This window comes from Ambystoma mexicanum, chromosome 9, assembly GCF_040938575.1.
Source record: "Ambystoma mexicanum isolate Mex_15411 chromosome 9, UKY_AmexF1_1, whole genome shotgun sequence".
In the NCBI taxonomy this organism is placed as follows: Eukaryota; Metazoa; Chordata; class Amphibia; order Caudata; family Ambystomatidae; genus Ambystoma; species Ambystoma mexicanum.
In genome coordinates, this window is record NC_090931.1 from 330,060,353 (window position 1) to 330,077,654 (window position 17,302).

The window sequence follows — 17,302 nt, forward strand, 5'->3', positions numbered from 1 at the left end:
CAGGTACCCCCAGAACTGATCCAAGGGGAACGGACTCTGGATAACTTGGTCAGGGAAATGTATCTACGCTTTTCCCCCGACTCCCCTTCTCAACAAGATTGTGCACAAGATGCACCAGGAACCAGTCACAATGATATTGGTGGCCCCCATGTGGGCCCACCAACCCTGGTTCGCTCATCTGATGGAGATGTCCCCCTCTCTTCCAGTCAAACCACCTTGCCCGTACAACATTTTGTCGCAAGACAGAGGGGAGACGCTTCACCCATGCCCGCAGACATTGAACTGAGCGGCCTGGCTCCTGAGGTCATAGAATTCGGACACCTGCAGCTCCCTCAAAGATGTATGGACATCCTCAGGGAGGCAAGGAAACCTAACACTAGATATTGCTATTCTAGTAAATGGAAACATTTTGTCATATGGTGTAACTCAAAGAGCATCAACCCAATCGACTGCTCTCCCACTGACATTGTCCTATACCTAACTCACTTGCTAGACTCAGGCCTAGTCTTCAACTCAATAAAGGTGCACCTAGCATATACAACATCACAACAGAAGGTGTCATGGTGGAATATACCAGTGATTAAGGCTTTCATGGAAGGGGTAAAAAGAATTCACCCTCCCATTGCTAACCCGGCTCCCGGATGGGACCTAAATGTGTTATTACTAAGTTTATGGGAGCTCCTTTCGAGCCCATGCACAAAGCAAGTCTTAAGAACCTCACCCTCAAGACTTTTTTTAATAGCAATCACCTCCATTAGGAGGGTAAGTGGACTGCAGGCACTCTCTATTCTATATCCCTTTGTAAAAGTTCACAAAGACAAGATGGTTTTGCGCATTCTCCCTAAATTTGCACCTAAATTCATTTCCAAGTTCCATGTGAACCAGTCAATAGAGCTACCAAAGTTCTTTCAAAATCCCTCAAGCCTGGGGGAAAGAACCCTGCACACACTGGATGTACGGAGAGCTGTCATGTTCTATATGGAAAGAACTCGTCCACTAAGAAAGACTAATCAGTTTTTTGTGTCAATGGCCACAGGAAAAGAGGGAGATGCAGTCTCCAAATCCACTATTTGTAGATGGATTGTCAATTGCATTACACTCTGCCACCATCTTGCGAAGAGAGAACTGCCCTTCAAGCCTAGAGCACAGTCCACTCGAGGCACTGGGGCGTCCATAGCATTCATTGCAAATTTTCCCGTTGAGTCCATTTGCAAAGCGGCAACCTGGAGTTCTGTACACACCTTTACAAAACACTATTGCCTAGACAATCATTCTAGGTCTGATTCTCAGGTGGGACAGGCAGTACTAAGACATCTTTTCACTTCTGTTCCTTCTCACAACCCACCTCCAACTCCGGGTACTGCTCGCTAGTCTATGCACAGCATGTGATTCTAAGCAGATTGACAAACATCAGAAGACATGCATTACTTACCGTAAAAGTATTTCTGATGTTTGTATCTGCTTAGATTCACATGCGCCCACCCCTCCTCCCTGCTCGGATGGAAGGAACATAGACTTCTAACTACTTTCTCTCTCTTTTCTGTACTCACTCACAATATTCATAAGGCTCCCTCTTGGGAGAAAAAATACAATCGGAGGGACCTCGATGCGTGAGGAATCTTGGGTACATTACACGTCACGTAGGGATAGTGTTACAGGCACGCCCGTATCGACGTCCTCTTTCGATTCTCGAAAGACAAAATGCAATACTCTGCGGTTACCACTGGATGTCAGACTATGCACAGCATGTGAATCTAAGCAGATACAACCATCAGAAATGCTTTTACGGTAAGTAATGCATGTCTTATTTTATGTGGATATTATTAGGAGGGATTGTTCTTCGTCCTGCTTTCGGATCTACTTCAGTGGAGGTCCCAACATATGTGCTGTCATTTTTGAGACCCTGACCAGATTTTTGGGAAGAAGGTTGTTTTAACCTCACTCCTTTAGTTAACTCATTACATTTTGGGGGCACTGGTTAGTCCTTAAGGCAACTAGGTTAGAGTATCCCTTCCACCAATTAAAGTCAAAGATGTAGTAGCCCTACTATTCCCCTTAAGGAGAGTAGTGCTGGGGAACTGTGGTTCCCATTTCTTTGACTGTATGGGCATTTTTTCAGTACCTAGTAAGGCCCAACACAAAGGCTGGTGGAATTTTTTTACAGAATGCCAGCCTTTTGGGTGTCGTAGTGCTCAAAATGGCTGGCGCTGTTGTGTATATGCCCTCCCTTTGTGTTTCACTGTCCTTTTGGAAGTCTTTCTCATGGGCAGTGTGACAAGGCCTGTCACATGGGGATTCCCGCTGCGCATGGGGAGTAATCCACTAGGCCACCATGGATTTGTGATGTTGACAGGGGCCTACGAGAGGTCCATGGCAGCGGTGGAAGGCAGTTCTCCACAAACTGTTTGATTCTGCTAGGAATGCAGCGAGCATGCGCAGAGAAACGGGGCAGAGTTTCCTTTGCTCTTCCCACACGACCCTGGAGAAATAAGCCAATTAGATTGGATATGGAGAGCTAGCCAATCAGTTTAGAGTGAGGGAAATTTAAGGTGGAAACAGAAAAGCTTTATTGTGGGTTATAGGGGTGAGGTCAGAAGTGGCAGATGGAAGGCCAAGAAGAGACCAACAGGAGGATGGAGTGAAGGAGTGGGGAGGTTGTTGAAGGAGATAGGGGACTGCAGAGTGGATATGTGTGTGTGAGAGGAGAGTGTGGAGTAGTGGTTGTAGGAGGTGGTATTAGTGAGTATTAGTGAAATAGTAGTAAGAATACAGGTAGCATCAAGTGGGATAGAATTTAGCATCTAAGAGTGGAAGTAGGAAGGCAAAGTGAGAGATCGGAGTGACAGAAGATTGGAGGGGAGGAAAGGGGGAGAGAAGGAGGAGCAGAAGGGCAAGGTTAAACTGTGCGTGATTAGCAGATGAATTTTTATTTTCGTCCCAGGAGAATGATCAGCTCTTATTAGGATTGAGTTCAAGTGAATTCTCCAGCATCCAGGTTTCAACTTCTTCAAGCCAGATGGTTAAATCCTCCATGTTGGCATTGGCATTCTCTACTTTTAAGTAAACCTGGGGGTCGTCTGCGTCAGCATGATATCATACGTTGTGGTTGATAAAAATGTCATAACAGGGTTTAACATATACGTTAAAAAGTATTAGGGAATGAGGAGATCCCTGTGGTACGCCGCATTTTACCGGATGAATTGGGGACCCAATTGGGTCCAGGTTCACCTGCTGAGTCCACCTACTGAGCATTGTTAGAAGATTATGTTGCAAGCATTGCAAAGTGGGGCAGGCGTATGTACATACAAATAAACATAACAAAAATAGTTGATTGTTTTCCCGGCACCACTTAATATCCAGAAAGACAAACTAGGGAAAGTGAGTGGTTTTGGTCAAAATTGATGAGTGATCAATCAACAGCTTTAATCAATTCATTAGTTAAAGTTTTAATAATGATTGACAACATCCTGAGGGAAAATGTGTATATTAACTAAGTGGGTTATTAAGGGTTGTTTTACTTAACTTTACTTTATTCGATTTATAACGCGCAACCAAGGACCCTGGGGCTTACGGGCGCACATAAAGAGGAGAAACATAGACACATATACAAGAGTCTCATGTCATGGGGAAAAGAGGAGACAGTCCTCAACACTACGGCAGGGTCAACAATTCAGGTTAGTCCTTAGAAGAATAACAGCGTTTTTAGCTTTTTTTTTTAAAGATGCTGTGGATTGCATTCCTCTAAGGTCAAGTGGAAGGACATTACAGGCTCTAGGTGCAGCCTTGACAAATGCACATTTCATGGCCTTACTGGATTTACAGGCTGGCATATTATATTGATGGGTTTTATTAGATCTGAGTGACCTAACATTGGGTTTCTCAGACAGCACCTCACTCAAGTAAACCGGCATAGATCCAGCACGACATTTGTGAGTAATTAGAATCAAACGGTACTGAATCCGAGCCTCAAAAGGCAGCCAATGTAGAGCACGTCTTGCTTCGCAGACGTGGTCTTTCCACTTAAGACAAGTAACCACTCTAACCGCCCTATTCTGAATAACTTGGAGGCAGTTGCATTCAGATTTCGGAATGCCAACTAAGAGACTGCTACACTAGTCAATCTTAGACCCCACAATGGCCCTTATAATTATTTCAGAATTCATCTGAGAGATGAATGGCCGGAGGTGAGCTAGCAGCTTTATATAGTAGGCTGATGATGAGACCAGACTGCTCACCTGAGCTTTCATATTCAGGTTCTGCTCATGTACTATACCTAGGGTTCCCACTTTCTTTTTAGTCACCAGATTGCACTCTAATGGTAAAACCCTTATATTCTAGTCCTAATTTCATATTTTATTCTGAGTACCTACTACCATGAGTTACATTTTTTCTTTATTCAATGCTAGCCCATTCTGCAGCATCCAGGTCTGTATACTTTATTAATAGTGCGTTCATTCTCCAGATTTGAGCCTGTTAGTGGGATGACACACTGAGTGTCATCCGCTTTATTCGTAAAGCCCACACCATTTTTTTCGAGAAAGTCAAAAAAGGTACAGTAAAAACATTATAAAGGGCTGGTGACAAGCAAGCTTCCTGGGGTACACCGTAGGGCAATACGATTGGCACAGCTCCTGAGTCTCTACTGCACACTCTACACTGTCTACCACTCAAAAATGAAGTGATCCACAGCGCAGCACTATCTGAGAAGTGAGCCACTTACTTCAACTTGGTAATTAAAATTGAGTGTTCTACAAGGTCAAAAGCTGTGGACAACACCATAGAGCCCACTTTGTTGAGTTGGGCCTCTTTGAGTTTCTGTAAAATATATAGGCAATTGATACATGTTCATAAGTAAGCTTTTTTTTTTTTTTTGAACATTTGTCCCGTTTAACTCTGTGAAAGGAAATATTCAGTGCCAAATAAATCTTTGTAATTATATAACAATATTGGAGCCCTAATAGAGGGGTGTTCTATTTCTAAAACAGGGATTAGAATTGCGTTTTTTTGCACAGTACGAATAGAATGGTGGATGGTATGAATGTGAATGAAAGTGGATGTGAGTAAGAATGGGTGAAATGTGATCACTGTTTTCGATATGATATGTGTTTTTTCTAGATGTGATATGTATATCTTTAAAATTGGTTTTTAATATATAAAATGTTATTGTGTTATGTGCTGTTTTTCTATAAATCCATTTGTTTAAAATCATATGCTCATTCAGATGAGTGGATATCTAACATAAACCACGCCATCTAACTTTTTTTAAAAGACACAATAATCGGCCGGTAGTTGGTAGCTGTTTTCGGACACAATCCCGGTTTCTTTAGTAGCCCGGTGAACCATGCATACTTAAGCCCCATCGGCACATGATTCTCCTTGAAAGATGTATTGACAAATTTGCACAAGGCACTAATCAAAATGGGGGTACAGGATTTTATGATCATTGCCGAACAGGAATCACCTTTACAGTCAGTGGGTTTGAGGTGGTCAATAATATTGGCTAGTTTGATTTCCGAAATAGGGTAAAAACTGAACTGACAATGTGATGGTCTCTGTCCAGGTATCTCTGACTCACATTCGTTAGTTAGCATGTTGAGATTTATCTTTATGGTATCTATGTCTTTCTTAATTCGGTCCAGCTTTCCCTGCGTGGTGTCTTGGATCGATGTGCACCAAACGGCATACTACACAGGAGTGTCAGTGCTCTGCTCGTAGGGAGTTTCTAGTTATCTCAAAATTGAAATTAGATTCTGATTGGGAGTTGTTATCCTGTTGTTCAGCTTATCTTTCTTAGCGGCTATGACTGCTATTTTATACTCCTTTACCACTGTGTTGTACGCCTCCATGCTTGGAGTATCTTGAGATAACCTCCAGGCATACAAATATTTACTTTTAACTGCTTTCAGTTTTTGAAGTTCAGGGGAAAACCAACCGTTACCTCTTCTTTTATCATCTAAGTTTGGTTTCTAGAGGTGCCAAAGTTTCAGTAATCTCCTATCTTCTACTGTCTCTAGTTTGGTAATCTCTGGAGCCAAGGTGGATAGCCATGGTTTCAAAACCTCCGGGGTGAGTTTCTTAATAATTCTTATCAAAACTTTATTTGTCTCTTTACCTCTACTCCCTAAAGGTATATCACCAACTATTGTGAAATGAACAAACGAGTGATCTGACCAAGGGCAGGGTAGGACATTGAGATCTATTGTTTTGATGTTATGGGTAGCAACCCAATCCAAGGTGTGGCACTTACAGTAAGTCGGAATTCTAACAAGTTGCTCGAAGCCTAGGTTACTCAATGAGTCTTCCAGCATAGTGGCTTAAGCATAATATCATATGATATGGTAGGTTATTTATAACACGCTTAATACCGAAAGGTTTCTAAGCACGGACCCGGGGATCGAACCTGTCTTGTTCCGTGTCGTCTTGCTTCGAAGGCGAGCACGTTACTGCTGAGCTATCCTCCCGAGATCAGTATTACAACCCAGTCAGTAAAGTCTCCAAGGACTACAAATGTGGTTTTAGGTTTGAGGATGGGTAATAGGAGATTACACAGTTGTGTAGGGAACTCTGCCCCTGGAGACAGTGGTCTATAAATCAATAGCATATTAATTGTAGTTTCTGCATGAATACCTATCTTGATGTGCTTTAATTAGGTGCCAGCAATGTTTTGAATATCTACCTCCCAGATTTCCAAGTTCGATTTAAAAATCAGAGCAACCCCACCTCCTCGTCCCTCTCGTCCATCCTGCCGCAACATATCCGCTAGGATAGCTAGCCCGAATGTAGCTGCATCGTGGCACCTAGTTTCAGTGAGAGCAGACGTGTTACATGTTTGTGGTTATAGGTATAATAACAGTGAATCTTTACAATATATAGTGAATGTAAAGTCAAAGCATGTTGTTAAAGTTATCAATAAACTAGAAACACAAATTTAAAAAAATTACAAAAATAGACAACCTATTTTCAGGATGAGCTGAGCTGCGAATATGACCAGTGTTTCTGTTTATTACACACTTGTGATCAATTGTACACAGTCAAATTAATAGGAACGCTGCAAAGAACACATGCATCAATTTATTCTTTGAGTATTTTTCTAAAATTAGCAATAGAGTTTGTTTAAATTATGGTGACTGTTTGTTTTACCAAAATAATCCATTGTTATTTCTTTGTTATAGAAAGTTATGACGCCAGGCTTTCCAGAATAGATATTGCTAACACGCTGAGGGAACAAGTCCAGGACCTCTTCAATAAGAAATATGGTAAGACATTGTCACTATTGAACCTCATCCTTAAAACACTGTCATTATTTTCTTCTATTTAGACACAATTTTTAAGACTTTGTTTAAAATGTATATGTTCACATATTTCAATGCTCTCTATGGAATGCTAACCCTTGCTAATTGTCATGTTATGTTTATTTGAAAAGATGAAATAATTGGTTGGTTGTAATAGGTACGATGCAATGATATCACTATGCTACCCTCAGTTACAAAGGTTCTCAAAGGCTTTATGCATGCACCCTGATCACTGGCTATTTAAATAGCCTGCTTTTTGAGTCTCTTTCAATGTAATTGATTAATTGTTGGAGTCAGACTCTTCTTATTAAATGGTGAAATACAAACTGTTACTTTGATCCGAAAAGAAAATGAGGAGGTGTTGTGCATTCACTCTATATGTGCTACGACAATGAAAACTGAGCCTGTCAGTTTAAGACAGTTACATTTTAAACATTTTGTCATCCAATTATTTTAAAGAAAAATTATAAATGTCTTTGTTCTTAAGGTATATCCCAGACAGTCAAAGCTCAAACATTAATCACACACCTGATCCATCATGCTGTGCCAGGGCTAAACTTGACGTAATATAGACATATCTTGTTTGTTATAATAAATAGTATATTGGGTGCCCACCTTGAAAGTGTGCCAGGGAGGAAGTAAATAGTATATTGGGTGGCCACCTTGAAAGTGTGCCAGGTAGGATTTTACTCTCAATTCAGCATTTGATCATAAATAAAGCCTATCATTATTCTCTCATGTGTTTCGTATGCCTTCTGTTTAATTGCTGCTCTCCAGATGTGTGTATCCAAAAACATGGAACAAAGAAATCGCTGACCTTACCCGTTTACACAATTCCCTACCCAGTTCATAGATGTTCCTCTTTCTTCAGTGATCACCCCCAGGTTCTGAGAAGTACAGGTCTGATAATGGCCTGCCAACCTCAGACTGAGGTAAGCTCAAACGAAGCTAGGGCCTCGGCGAGTGCTCTGGGTCATTACAGGCCCTTTACTCCCATTAAAACATGGGTGATCGATATTGCCATCGCTGGGCTTCATCTGAGGTGGGAATACTTCAAAAGTGTTTTGTTATTTACAGGCGAGGGGAACTGTGCATTTTGCAGGTGTCCAATATTCTGCCAAAATCAAAAAACTAAGATGGCCACCGTCATGGGAAATAGAGAAGGCAGTAAATCCCTTTTCTATTGGGTGGCACATATAGCATGGGTGTGTGGGAAGCGATGAAGAAGAGGCCCCAGGGGAGTAGATAAGTCGGTAGGGAGGGGGTGGGTGGGTCAGGATGCCGTGAGGGCAGTGGCCAGTTATAGGAAAGCGAGAGGAAAAGCAAGCGGAACAAATAAGGCAATGCTCATGTTGCCTGGGAGAATGCAGTTAGTCAATGGCAGAATCTGCCCGTGTGCCCAGCTGCCTTATTGGCTGAGGGCCCTCCCCTTGATGCAAATGAATGGTGTTGTTCATTTTAGACCCATTTCACAGGTAATTATAACTTGTGTATTTACAAAACTGAGACTTTGAAATGATTTAATAACATAATCTCGGTCTTCGTTGACTCCTTTTAGTTCGGTCTGTCAGTGTTTCATTATGTGGGGCAAGTTACAAAGAATTCTTCCTCCAGAATCCAACCTTGAAAGGTGGCACACTGAGAGGCAGAAGGAAGGAATGTTTGGCTAGTACTATTCTTGAGAAGATATGATGGGGATTCCATGGCAGTTTAAATGATTTCTCTCATCCTCTCCTGCTCCCCAGACAGACCACAGTTACCCCTGTGGCCAGTAAGAAAATGAAAGACCCACTTTATTACCTTAGCTAGTAAAATCATCTCATCAGATCAGTTATATATTTGCAGTGCTAGGATTTTGGTTCTCCTTTCTAGCCCCCAAGGTGCCCATCCTAGTTCTCCTGGCTGTGTTGCTATTTTTATGTGATCTGTGTAAGGGAGGCATGGTATCACAGCATGGTATCACAAGTATGACACTGACACAAAAGGTACAATTTGAAAACCCTTTATTCAATTTTCAGGGTTTGGAAAATCTCCTACTTTGCCCTATAGCTAGGTAGCTAGGATGGGAGTAGTCTCTACCATCACATAATAAATAAAACAGTCCTAGTTGAGTCTGTCAAATCAAAATGGCCTACACTAACAAAACCTAATTCCTGCCCTATCTCTTGTACAAAAAGCGTATAAAGGAGAATATGTATGCAAAGGAAAATCCGTGTTAGAATATAAAGAATAAATGTGGCTGAGTCAGCTGTCCTCCCCACGTTGGACAGCACAAAGTAAGGCGGCGCCCGTAGACAGGATGACACACTCTGGCTCAGGTTCTCAAAACAAAGGCAGTTCAAAAGCGTAGATCGGGCCCGCCTGGTCTTCCGCGTTAAAGTCTCTCTTGCCAGCTTTCAAAGCACAGTTCAAAAAAAGGTTCATGCCTGTCTCCCTCAGTCGGGCTCAGACCTTTCAAAGCAAAACGTTCACGTAGGTCTCCTTCCGTGGGGCTCAGACATTTTAAACACAACACTTGCAGGGATTCCCTTACCCACGCTTAATTCACATCTTTTAGGGGTTCCCTTCCCCTACCTTATCACAATTCCAGTCTCCCTACGTCGGGCTCGGACCTTGTCCTGATGTCAAAGACTTTCAAATACGTGGCATTTACTACAGACCTCTGCAGGGCCATATCTATTTTCCCTTCAGCTCATATTATTTGCCCCAGTGTCTCTTGGTCTGGGTAGTTCGATGTCATGCAGGGTCGCTGGCGTCCTTGAAACACAATGCAGTCTTCTTGTCTGGGATTTGGCCTTCTCGATGTGTCTTTCATGGTGCTTTGGAGGCAACGACCTCCTGCAGGGAAATCCTGCGGTTCTCTAACCTTTGCTCTCGTCCTTCGGTCCGTCGCTCTGCTCCAGTAGGTTTGCCTTCGCCCTGGAAGTTCTGCTCTTGCTCGTGTTCCACCTTGCTCAGAGTGTGTCTCTATGTTCTGCCTTTTATCCGTGTTAGGAGAGCTAATTGGTATCAGACTAATGCACTTAAAGTCAAGTTCCTGACTTTGTCTGAACTGATCAGCGGGACATGTCCAATGAGATATGTAAAGTTTAGCCTTTTTTTTTCTGTCGCCCTCTTCCTCGGCCCAGTGTTTGTTTAGAAAGGGTGGGGGGAAGTTGGGACATTGGAGAATCCTATAAAAGAGGGTGGGCCATGTGTACGGGAAAGGGGGGAATACTGTGTCTCACCATCGGCCGCCTCACCCCCACTCCCCGAAAGAACCCTCACCCAGGAGATCCTCCCGCACTGGTCAACCCCCAGAAACTGGATCCAAAAGCGATGGCCGTGTCCTGGGCACCTCGATGAGAAGTCCCTGAGGACTAGCGGGTGAGACACCCTTTGGTTTCTCACATCTGTGACCAGGAGCTGGCATTGCTCTCCATTACTCTCTTTAAATGCTACATCAAGCAAACCACCAGTACGCTCTACAGGTCATCAATTCTGATGGAAACTGCTGTCATCCCTCTCCTTAAGAAAACTAGCATGGATCATGCTGACCTCCGCAACTACACAACCTCCCTCTGATCAACCGTACACCATGCCATACTACTTGAAAGGTACATCTATGACCAGTTTCAATCCCACATTGCAGTCAGCTCAATTTGTGACTATCACCAGGCAGGCTTCAGGTTAGGATGAGGATCAGAATCATTGTGTGTCTCTGTATTAGATAACCTCTGTATGCTGCTGGTGTCAGTGCCCTGATACCCCTGGATTAATCATCCCCCTTTGACATTGGTGATCACCCCTCACCTTTAACGTCTGTTTCGGTTTGTTGGCCAGTATCATCTGGTCCCTTGGATTCTCCTTAAACATGTATGCTGTTGACACCCATATCCTGCTCTGGTAGGATAGGAAACAACATGGCCAAGCAGCCCACTCTTTTCATCTGCCTTCAGTCCTTAAATTCCTGAAAGAATGCCTGCTGAAGTTAAACCTCCTCAAAAACTGAGGTAATTCTCATGTGTCGGCTAGGTGTCGATTTCTTGAACTCCTGATTCACTGTACACACCACCCCCTCTCCAACCCAAGGCCTCTGCTCAACCAACCAATGACAATCTGCTCTGCATGCCATAAATCAAAAATGGGACTAAAGGGCGATAAGCCTTTTCCTACCTCTGTGCCAAACTGAGGTAGGAAAAGGTTCCAAACTATGTCGAGCTCTCCGCCCGAACCACCACAATCAACCCACCCCCACAAACCTTCCTAAATCAGGTTCAGAGAACATCTGAAAACCTTCTTTATTTTGCTTTATTTTGCCTCCATCATGCCTCAAACTCTGAGACATGAAGTGCTCTGAATGAAAAATAAAGAATTTACTCACTATTGGCTCTCTTGCCAAAGAGATCCTCTCAGTTGTCTTGTATTCTACAAAGTGGCTTATCCAGAAATGTTTTTACTGCAATGTTGCGGTACATTCAGATCATTGAATCTAAACATGCTCCTGAATGATAATAGTTTATTTTTCTTAAAGATGTTTGTGCTGTCTTCCAGGTGAGGCTCTGGGAATAAAGTACCCAGTGCAAGTGCCATACAAACGCATAAAGAGCAATCCGGGCTCTGTGGAAATAGAAGGATTGCCTCCTGGAATCCCTTTCAGGAAACCCTGCACCTTTGGTTCGCAGAACCTTGAGCGGATATTAGCAGCGGCCGACCGAATCAAGTTCACAGTAACCAGGTAGGCGCTTCGGACCATGGCTGGCTAACCAAGCATAACTGGGAGTACTTTCATGGTCCACTTGATGTAGCAGGTTTAGGATACTCTTCCTCATAGCGTCCAGCCCAGTGCGGTGTGACTTAAGCCAGCCTAGCATTCACAAAGCCAGAAGGGTGAATGGATTCAGTATTTGGTTTTGATATGTTAAGCTGTATTGTTTTTTAAATGGTAATAGAAAGAAGTGTGAACTTTTTGAAAAAGAACAAGTGTGATCCGTGGTGAATTTAACAGGTAAATCATTCTGTTTGCAAACTAAGCAGACACTGCCTGTGTGGAAGGGTATGCCATAAGAAGCTTTTGCAACATCTGGCAGGCGCTGCATACTCGCTGACCTGATAATAATGTTAAAATGGCACTGTTAAATACTCCTTCCCAAAATGAATACTGAGACACAATCTTTTTTTAAGAGTAGATCCAAAATCGTAGCACTGTTAGGCAATGTCAATGGTATTTTTCTATTTATATTGTATGTTTTTTTCCTTTACATTTATATTCAGTTTTGTATTGATGGCTACAGTCACGTCCCTGTTGCCCGCTCAAACCTTTAATCTAGCAAGAGAGGTGGACCACCATAGTACAGTCACCCATTAGCCAAAATCCACCCAAATCATCAGTGGTAGGAAAGAGGGCAGGCCTTTGGCCAGATAGTGTCTCCGGTATTTTTGGGGGACCCTTAGAAGCGATTTAAAATTGGTTAGTAAAACACAGTCTTTTTTGAAGATTAGCAGGCACCTTCATTAGTTTAATTTTTAATGGGGCAAACCTTGTTGACGTGTGCATTTCCCAGTTTGAATAAAGGTATTCAGATCATAAAGGTAAGTGCACTGGAGAACGTTACATTATTTTGGGTTTATGGAAGGGGCTGGTTTTGGGATGACCGTAGCTGATCCGTTCCATTTTATTTTTCAATTTTTGTTGTGGAGTAGTATTTTCTACTATTTATTCAAGCAGGTGGACTTTGCCAGAATGTCTCACAGCTTCCATAATACCAGCCCCAACAGATGTAAAGAGGGGGCGTGGCTAAGAGAGCCATGTGAGGAGTCGCGTTCTGAAAGAGCTCCCGTGATCTTGAATCTGATCCTCGCTAAAAGTGCATACATGGATGCACATAAGCTCTGAAAATTCTTATGAGTGCGGTGCACATGCCCATAGAAATCCTGGAGCCTGCAAGACGCATGGGGATGGCACTGTGGACATTGCTGAGGTCGCACATCCAGGAGTGGCAACATAAAATGGCAGACGGGAGGCACAGACAAAGGAACCAGCCGACTGTGCGAGGACAGTAACTGGACTACGGAGGACATTCACAGCTCTGAGGTGCAGCGCACAAGAACCTCTGCGCCACTCGCAAGGCCGCTGACAGGCTGGACTTGAGGAGTGCAAGAGCGGATCCACATGTGGCACACAGTGGGAGAGACCCCCAACCGGATCGCCCCCGAGGCTAGCCTGCAGCAGGACACGGCTGCTCAATGAAGCCGGAGAGGCTGCGTAGGACCAGACATTCTGTGAAGTGGGACCCCACTAAGTGATCACGGCCCCAGCGCTCGCACTGCACAATACCTTGCAACATTGTGGCAGGCAGTGGAGCAGCTCGAGGAAGAGGCGGACGCGCGTTGATCACCTGGGAGCCCCGCAGAGGAGAACATCGGGACGCCCCATGGGGCAAAAGAAGGAATGGCCCGAAACACCCCTGCCGAGGAGGAGCCACGGTGGGCATAGCGAGCGGGGAGCACCCGCGGCGGAGCAACCAAGTAGGGGGCATAAGCGCCGGAGAGTGAGGCAAGGCAGTGGCAGACCGAAGAGGGACACGCCTCATCTAAGCACCGTAACCGGACTGCGGACACACGCCTAAGGCACCCAAGGTGGGCCGCAAGGCAGGCACATCCTGCGGTGCCTGCAACCACACGCATACGTGGTCCTGCCCGGAGGAGGCTGGCCGCGAATACATAGTCGGGCCGCATACCTGGGAGTGAGCGCGGAGCCCGAAAAAAGCAATTTGACAATGCTGGGCACACGCATCTAAGGCTGCCACAGGGGATGCCCAGCGGACCCCGACAGCGATGTACGACATTGCAACCAGCGGAGTACTGAAGGCCATAGGAGTGCACGCACAACAAGGCCCCAACGCAGACCTTGGACCCTAAAACATAAGAAAGCCGGTGGCAGCCCGCAGAGCGGCCCGGTGTGCGGGAGTTGGGCCGCGGGCACGACCCGGACTTACATGGCGTTGGGGGACCAGCTGTAGTCTGTTCCTTATGATAAGTGGCCATATGATGAGGGCATAGGAGCCGGATGAAGACGGCATCCTCTAGCCCATGACAAGAGGGGTAAAAAGAGGAGGCGTGAGGCGCACCCAGTGGAAAGCACTGCAGAATACCATAAATAAGCAGGCAGCACCAGCGACCAGACAGCACTCACTGCTGGAGAGTGCCAAGCCCATAGCAGCACCCAGAAAGGTTCACGAGCACCAGGGGGTGCAGACACAGGGCCTCATTACACGGATGGCGGTAAGGATTTACCGGTACCGGTAAAATACTGGTACCGGTAAATCCTTACTGCCTTACTACGAGGTCCCTTTGCGGGTTGGGGGATTTAACGCCTGCTTTTTGCAGGCGTTAAAAACCAACCCGCAAAGGGACCCAGGGAGCTAATTACGGTACCCCTATGGTCCAAAAATGGGAATGGGGAAGGGCAATGGTGGAAGGGGGAATTACCGCCCCGCCAACCTTGGAATGGGGCGGTAATCCCCCTTTCCGCCAAGACGGTTCTCCGCCATCCGTGTAATGAGGCCCACAGACATGAACCGGCAGGAGTCGGGGCACATTGACGATAAGAAATGATAGTGCACAACTACGTGGAAGGACACAATCCACTCCAGGCATAGAACTAGCAGCACACGGAAACCCACATTCTAACCCACCCAGGTTCCATTGCGGACTGTGGAATGACCCAGAGGAGCCAAGGACCGTACCCCAGGGTGCCCGCATCAAAACGCACATCAAGATGGCCAACAAACTGGCTAAAACAAAGGGCAAACAACCCACGCTTGAAAATACACCAGGACACCGCCTGTGGCAGAAGGGGCCAGGAGCAAGGAGAGGACTCCCACTGGGGGCACTGACGCCACGAGCAAAGATCAGCAGATCCTTGAAGCATTTGCGGACCTGAAAGTAGCATGGGAAACCAAATTGGAATCGGCTATGGTCGAACTGAAGACGGCACTGGAGCTAAAAGTAGGGGCAGTACAGGAGGAGGTGAACCTCCTCCGGCAAGACCTCAGAGCGCTAGCAGAACGTACAGGCAACCTGGGGAAGGAAGTGGCCCCGAACACAGCTGCATGTACGTCCCACAAATCCGAGATTCATATCCTAGAACAACGCGTGGGTAATTTAGAAAACCGAGCAGAGGAGGCGGAGGGACGCGCCCGTAGGAACAATATACGCATTGTGGGATTGCCGGAAGGAGCAGAGGGACCTAACCCCACGGAGTACATCGAAACTATGCTGCTGCAAGAGATAACCGGAGGGGTGCTGTCTCAAGGATTTGCGGTGGAACCTATTGAGAAAAATCCTAGAGCATTTCCGGAAGGGAGGAACGATACAAGGGGCCTCGGCAAACATAACAGCATACCCGGATTACACCCTGGTGGTACAAAGACTTTGCATGAACTACAGTGCAGTGAAAAGAAGATTTCGAGAAGCAGGCTACAAGTACATGTTGATATATCCTGCGAAACTAAATGTGATCCACAAAAACAGAGCATTGTGTTTCGATACTCTGGAGGATGCGTCAGAATGGCTTGACACACAAAGCTGCCCCCTGGAATCGGGTATCCAGAAGGAGGATGGTGCAGATAAGTAACATGGAGACTGCAGTACCTAGGGTGTTCCAGTCTCAGACACTGGGACTAGAATATAAGACAGGACAAAAATTGTCAGAGCAGAGTGTCCAGGGCTGTATATATATGATCCGCTGAGCACGGAAATTGATTGCAAGGTGTAGGAGCCTAACGGAACCAGCTGTCACACCCCCACAAATAGACCAGTTAGGTTACCGGTAGATCGGTGACACCCTGCTGGGTTCCTGATCTCGGCATTCCGAGGCAGGACCAAATGCGGCGGAGCCTGAGATCCAGGGATGGAGCTGGGCACCAGTTGGGGATGGGTAGGGAAGGGGGAGGGAAGAGAATGTGTGCAGTGAACATAGTTGGGGAAGGAGGGTGGGGGGTTAGTTGGGTAGTTCATGTTGAAATTGGGAGGGATACGAGCCCATATTCATGCCAAACTAGACCGTATAGAATAACCGGGAGGGAGGGAGGGAGGAGGGACAAACCACGCATGGCAATGGGAAGTCTTAGAATAGTAACCTGGAACGTGAGAGGCCTCAAAAGCTACCTGAAGAGGAATAAAATAATGATGTACTTGAGAAGGCTGAAAGTGGACATAGCATTATTGCAGGAAACCAACCTTACTAAGGAGAAACTAGAAGTGGTTAGAAAAAAGTGGAGAGGGACCACCACGGGACCGACATATTCTGCTTATGCAAGGGGGGTGGTCACATGGGTGGCACCTCATGTAACGTTTCAGTTGCTTCAGGCCACAGCAGACCCAGATGGAAGGATGATAGTGGTGCGAGGGATGCAGGAAAACAGAGAATTGAGCATCATAAATGTATATGCCCCTAACCAAGACACGGCAGCCTATTTCAGGGCCCTATACGGTAAAATTAGCCCCCTACTGGGTGGTGCGATTTTATGGGGAGGGTATTTCAACTGTACGTTACACACCAAAATGGATAGGTCATACAGTAAACTAGATATACCCACCCCGGCTGCGAAAGCATTACAGGCCCTGCTGAGAGATTTCGGACTAGAGGATATCTGGAGACAGCAACACCCGATAGGCAGGCATTATTCACACTACACGGCCCCACACAACCTGTACACGAGATTGGATTATATGTTTGTTGTCTCGGAACTTGTAGGGGAAATGATAGGCTCAGAATACAAGGCAAGAATACTATCAGACCACTCCCCCCTGGTCTTGGAGTGGAGACACCAGCCCCCTAGAGCGAGAATCCCGACATGGAGGCTTAGAGCCGAGGACTTTCAGGACTCGGTATTCAGCGAGGATTTAAGGGAGGCGATTATTGAGTATTTTGATACTAACACTGGGAGTGTGCAGTCAGAAGGAACCGTATGGAGGCGTTTAAAGTGGTAGTACGTGGTGCAGCCATATCCAAATCCAGAGGGCTC

At 45.5% G+C, this 17,302-nt stretch overlaps 1 protein-coding gene across 6 annotated transcripts in view; it reads left to right on the forward strand.

Annotated features, from left to right (window-relative positions):
* Window positions 1-17,302, forward strand: part of GTF2IRD1 (GTF2I repeat domain containing 1) — a 1,038,761-nt gene that overhangs the window by 686,587 nt on the left and 334,872 nt on the right. For all 6 annotated transcript variants that reach the window (XR_011274579.1, XM_069614744.1, XM_069614746.1 and 3 more), the window contains 2 exons: window positions 7,173-7,256; window positions 11,826-12,009. Coding sequence is in view for 5 of the 6 variants with exons in the window: in XM_069614744.1 (XP_069470845.1) it covers window positions 7,173-7,256; window positions 11,826-12,009 (268 nt within the window). In the remaining variant the exon portion in view is untranslated. The remainder of the gene's footprint in view (window positions 1-7,172; window positions 7,257-11,825; window positions 12,010-17,302) is intronic.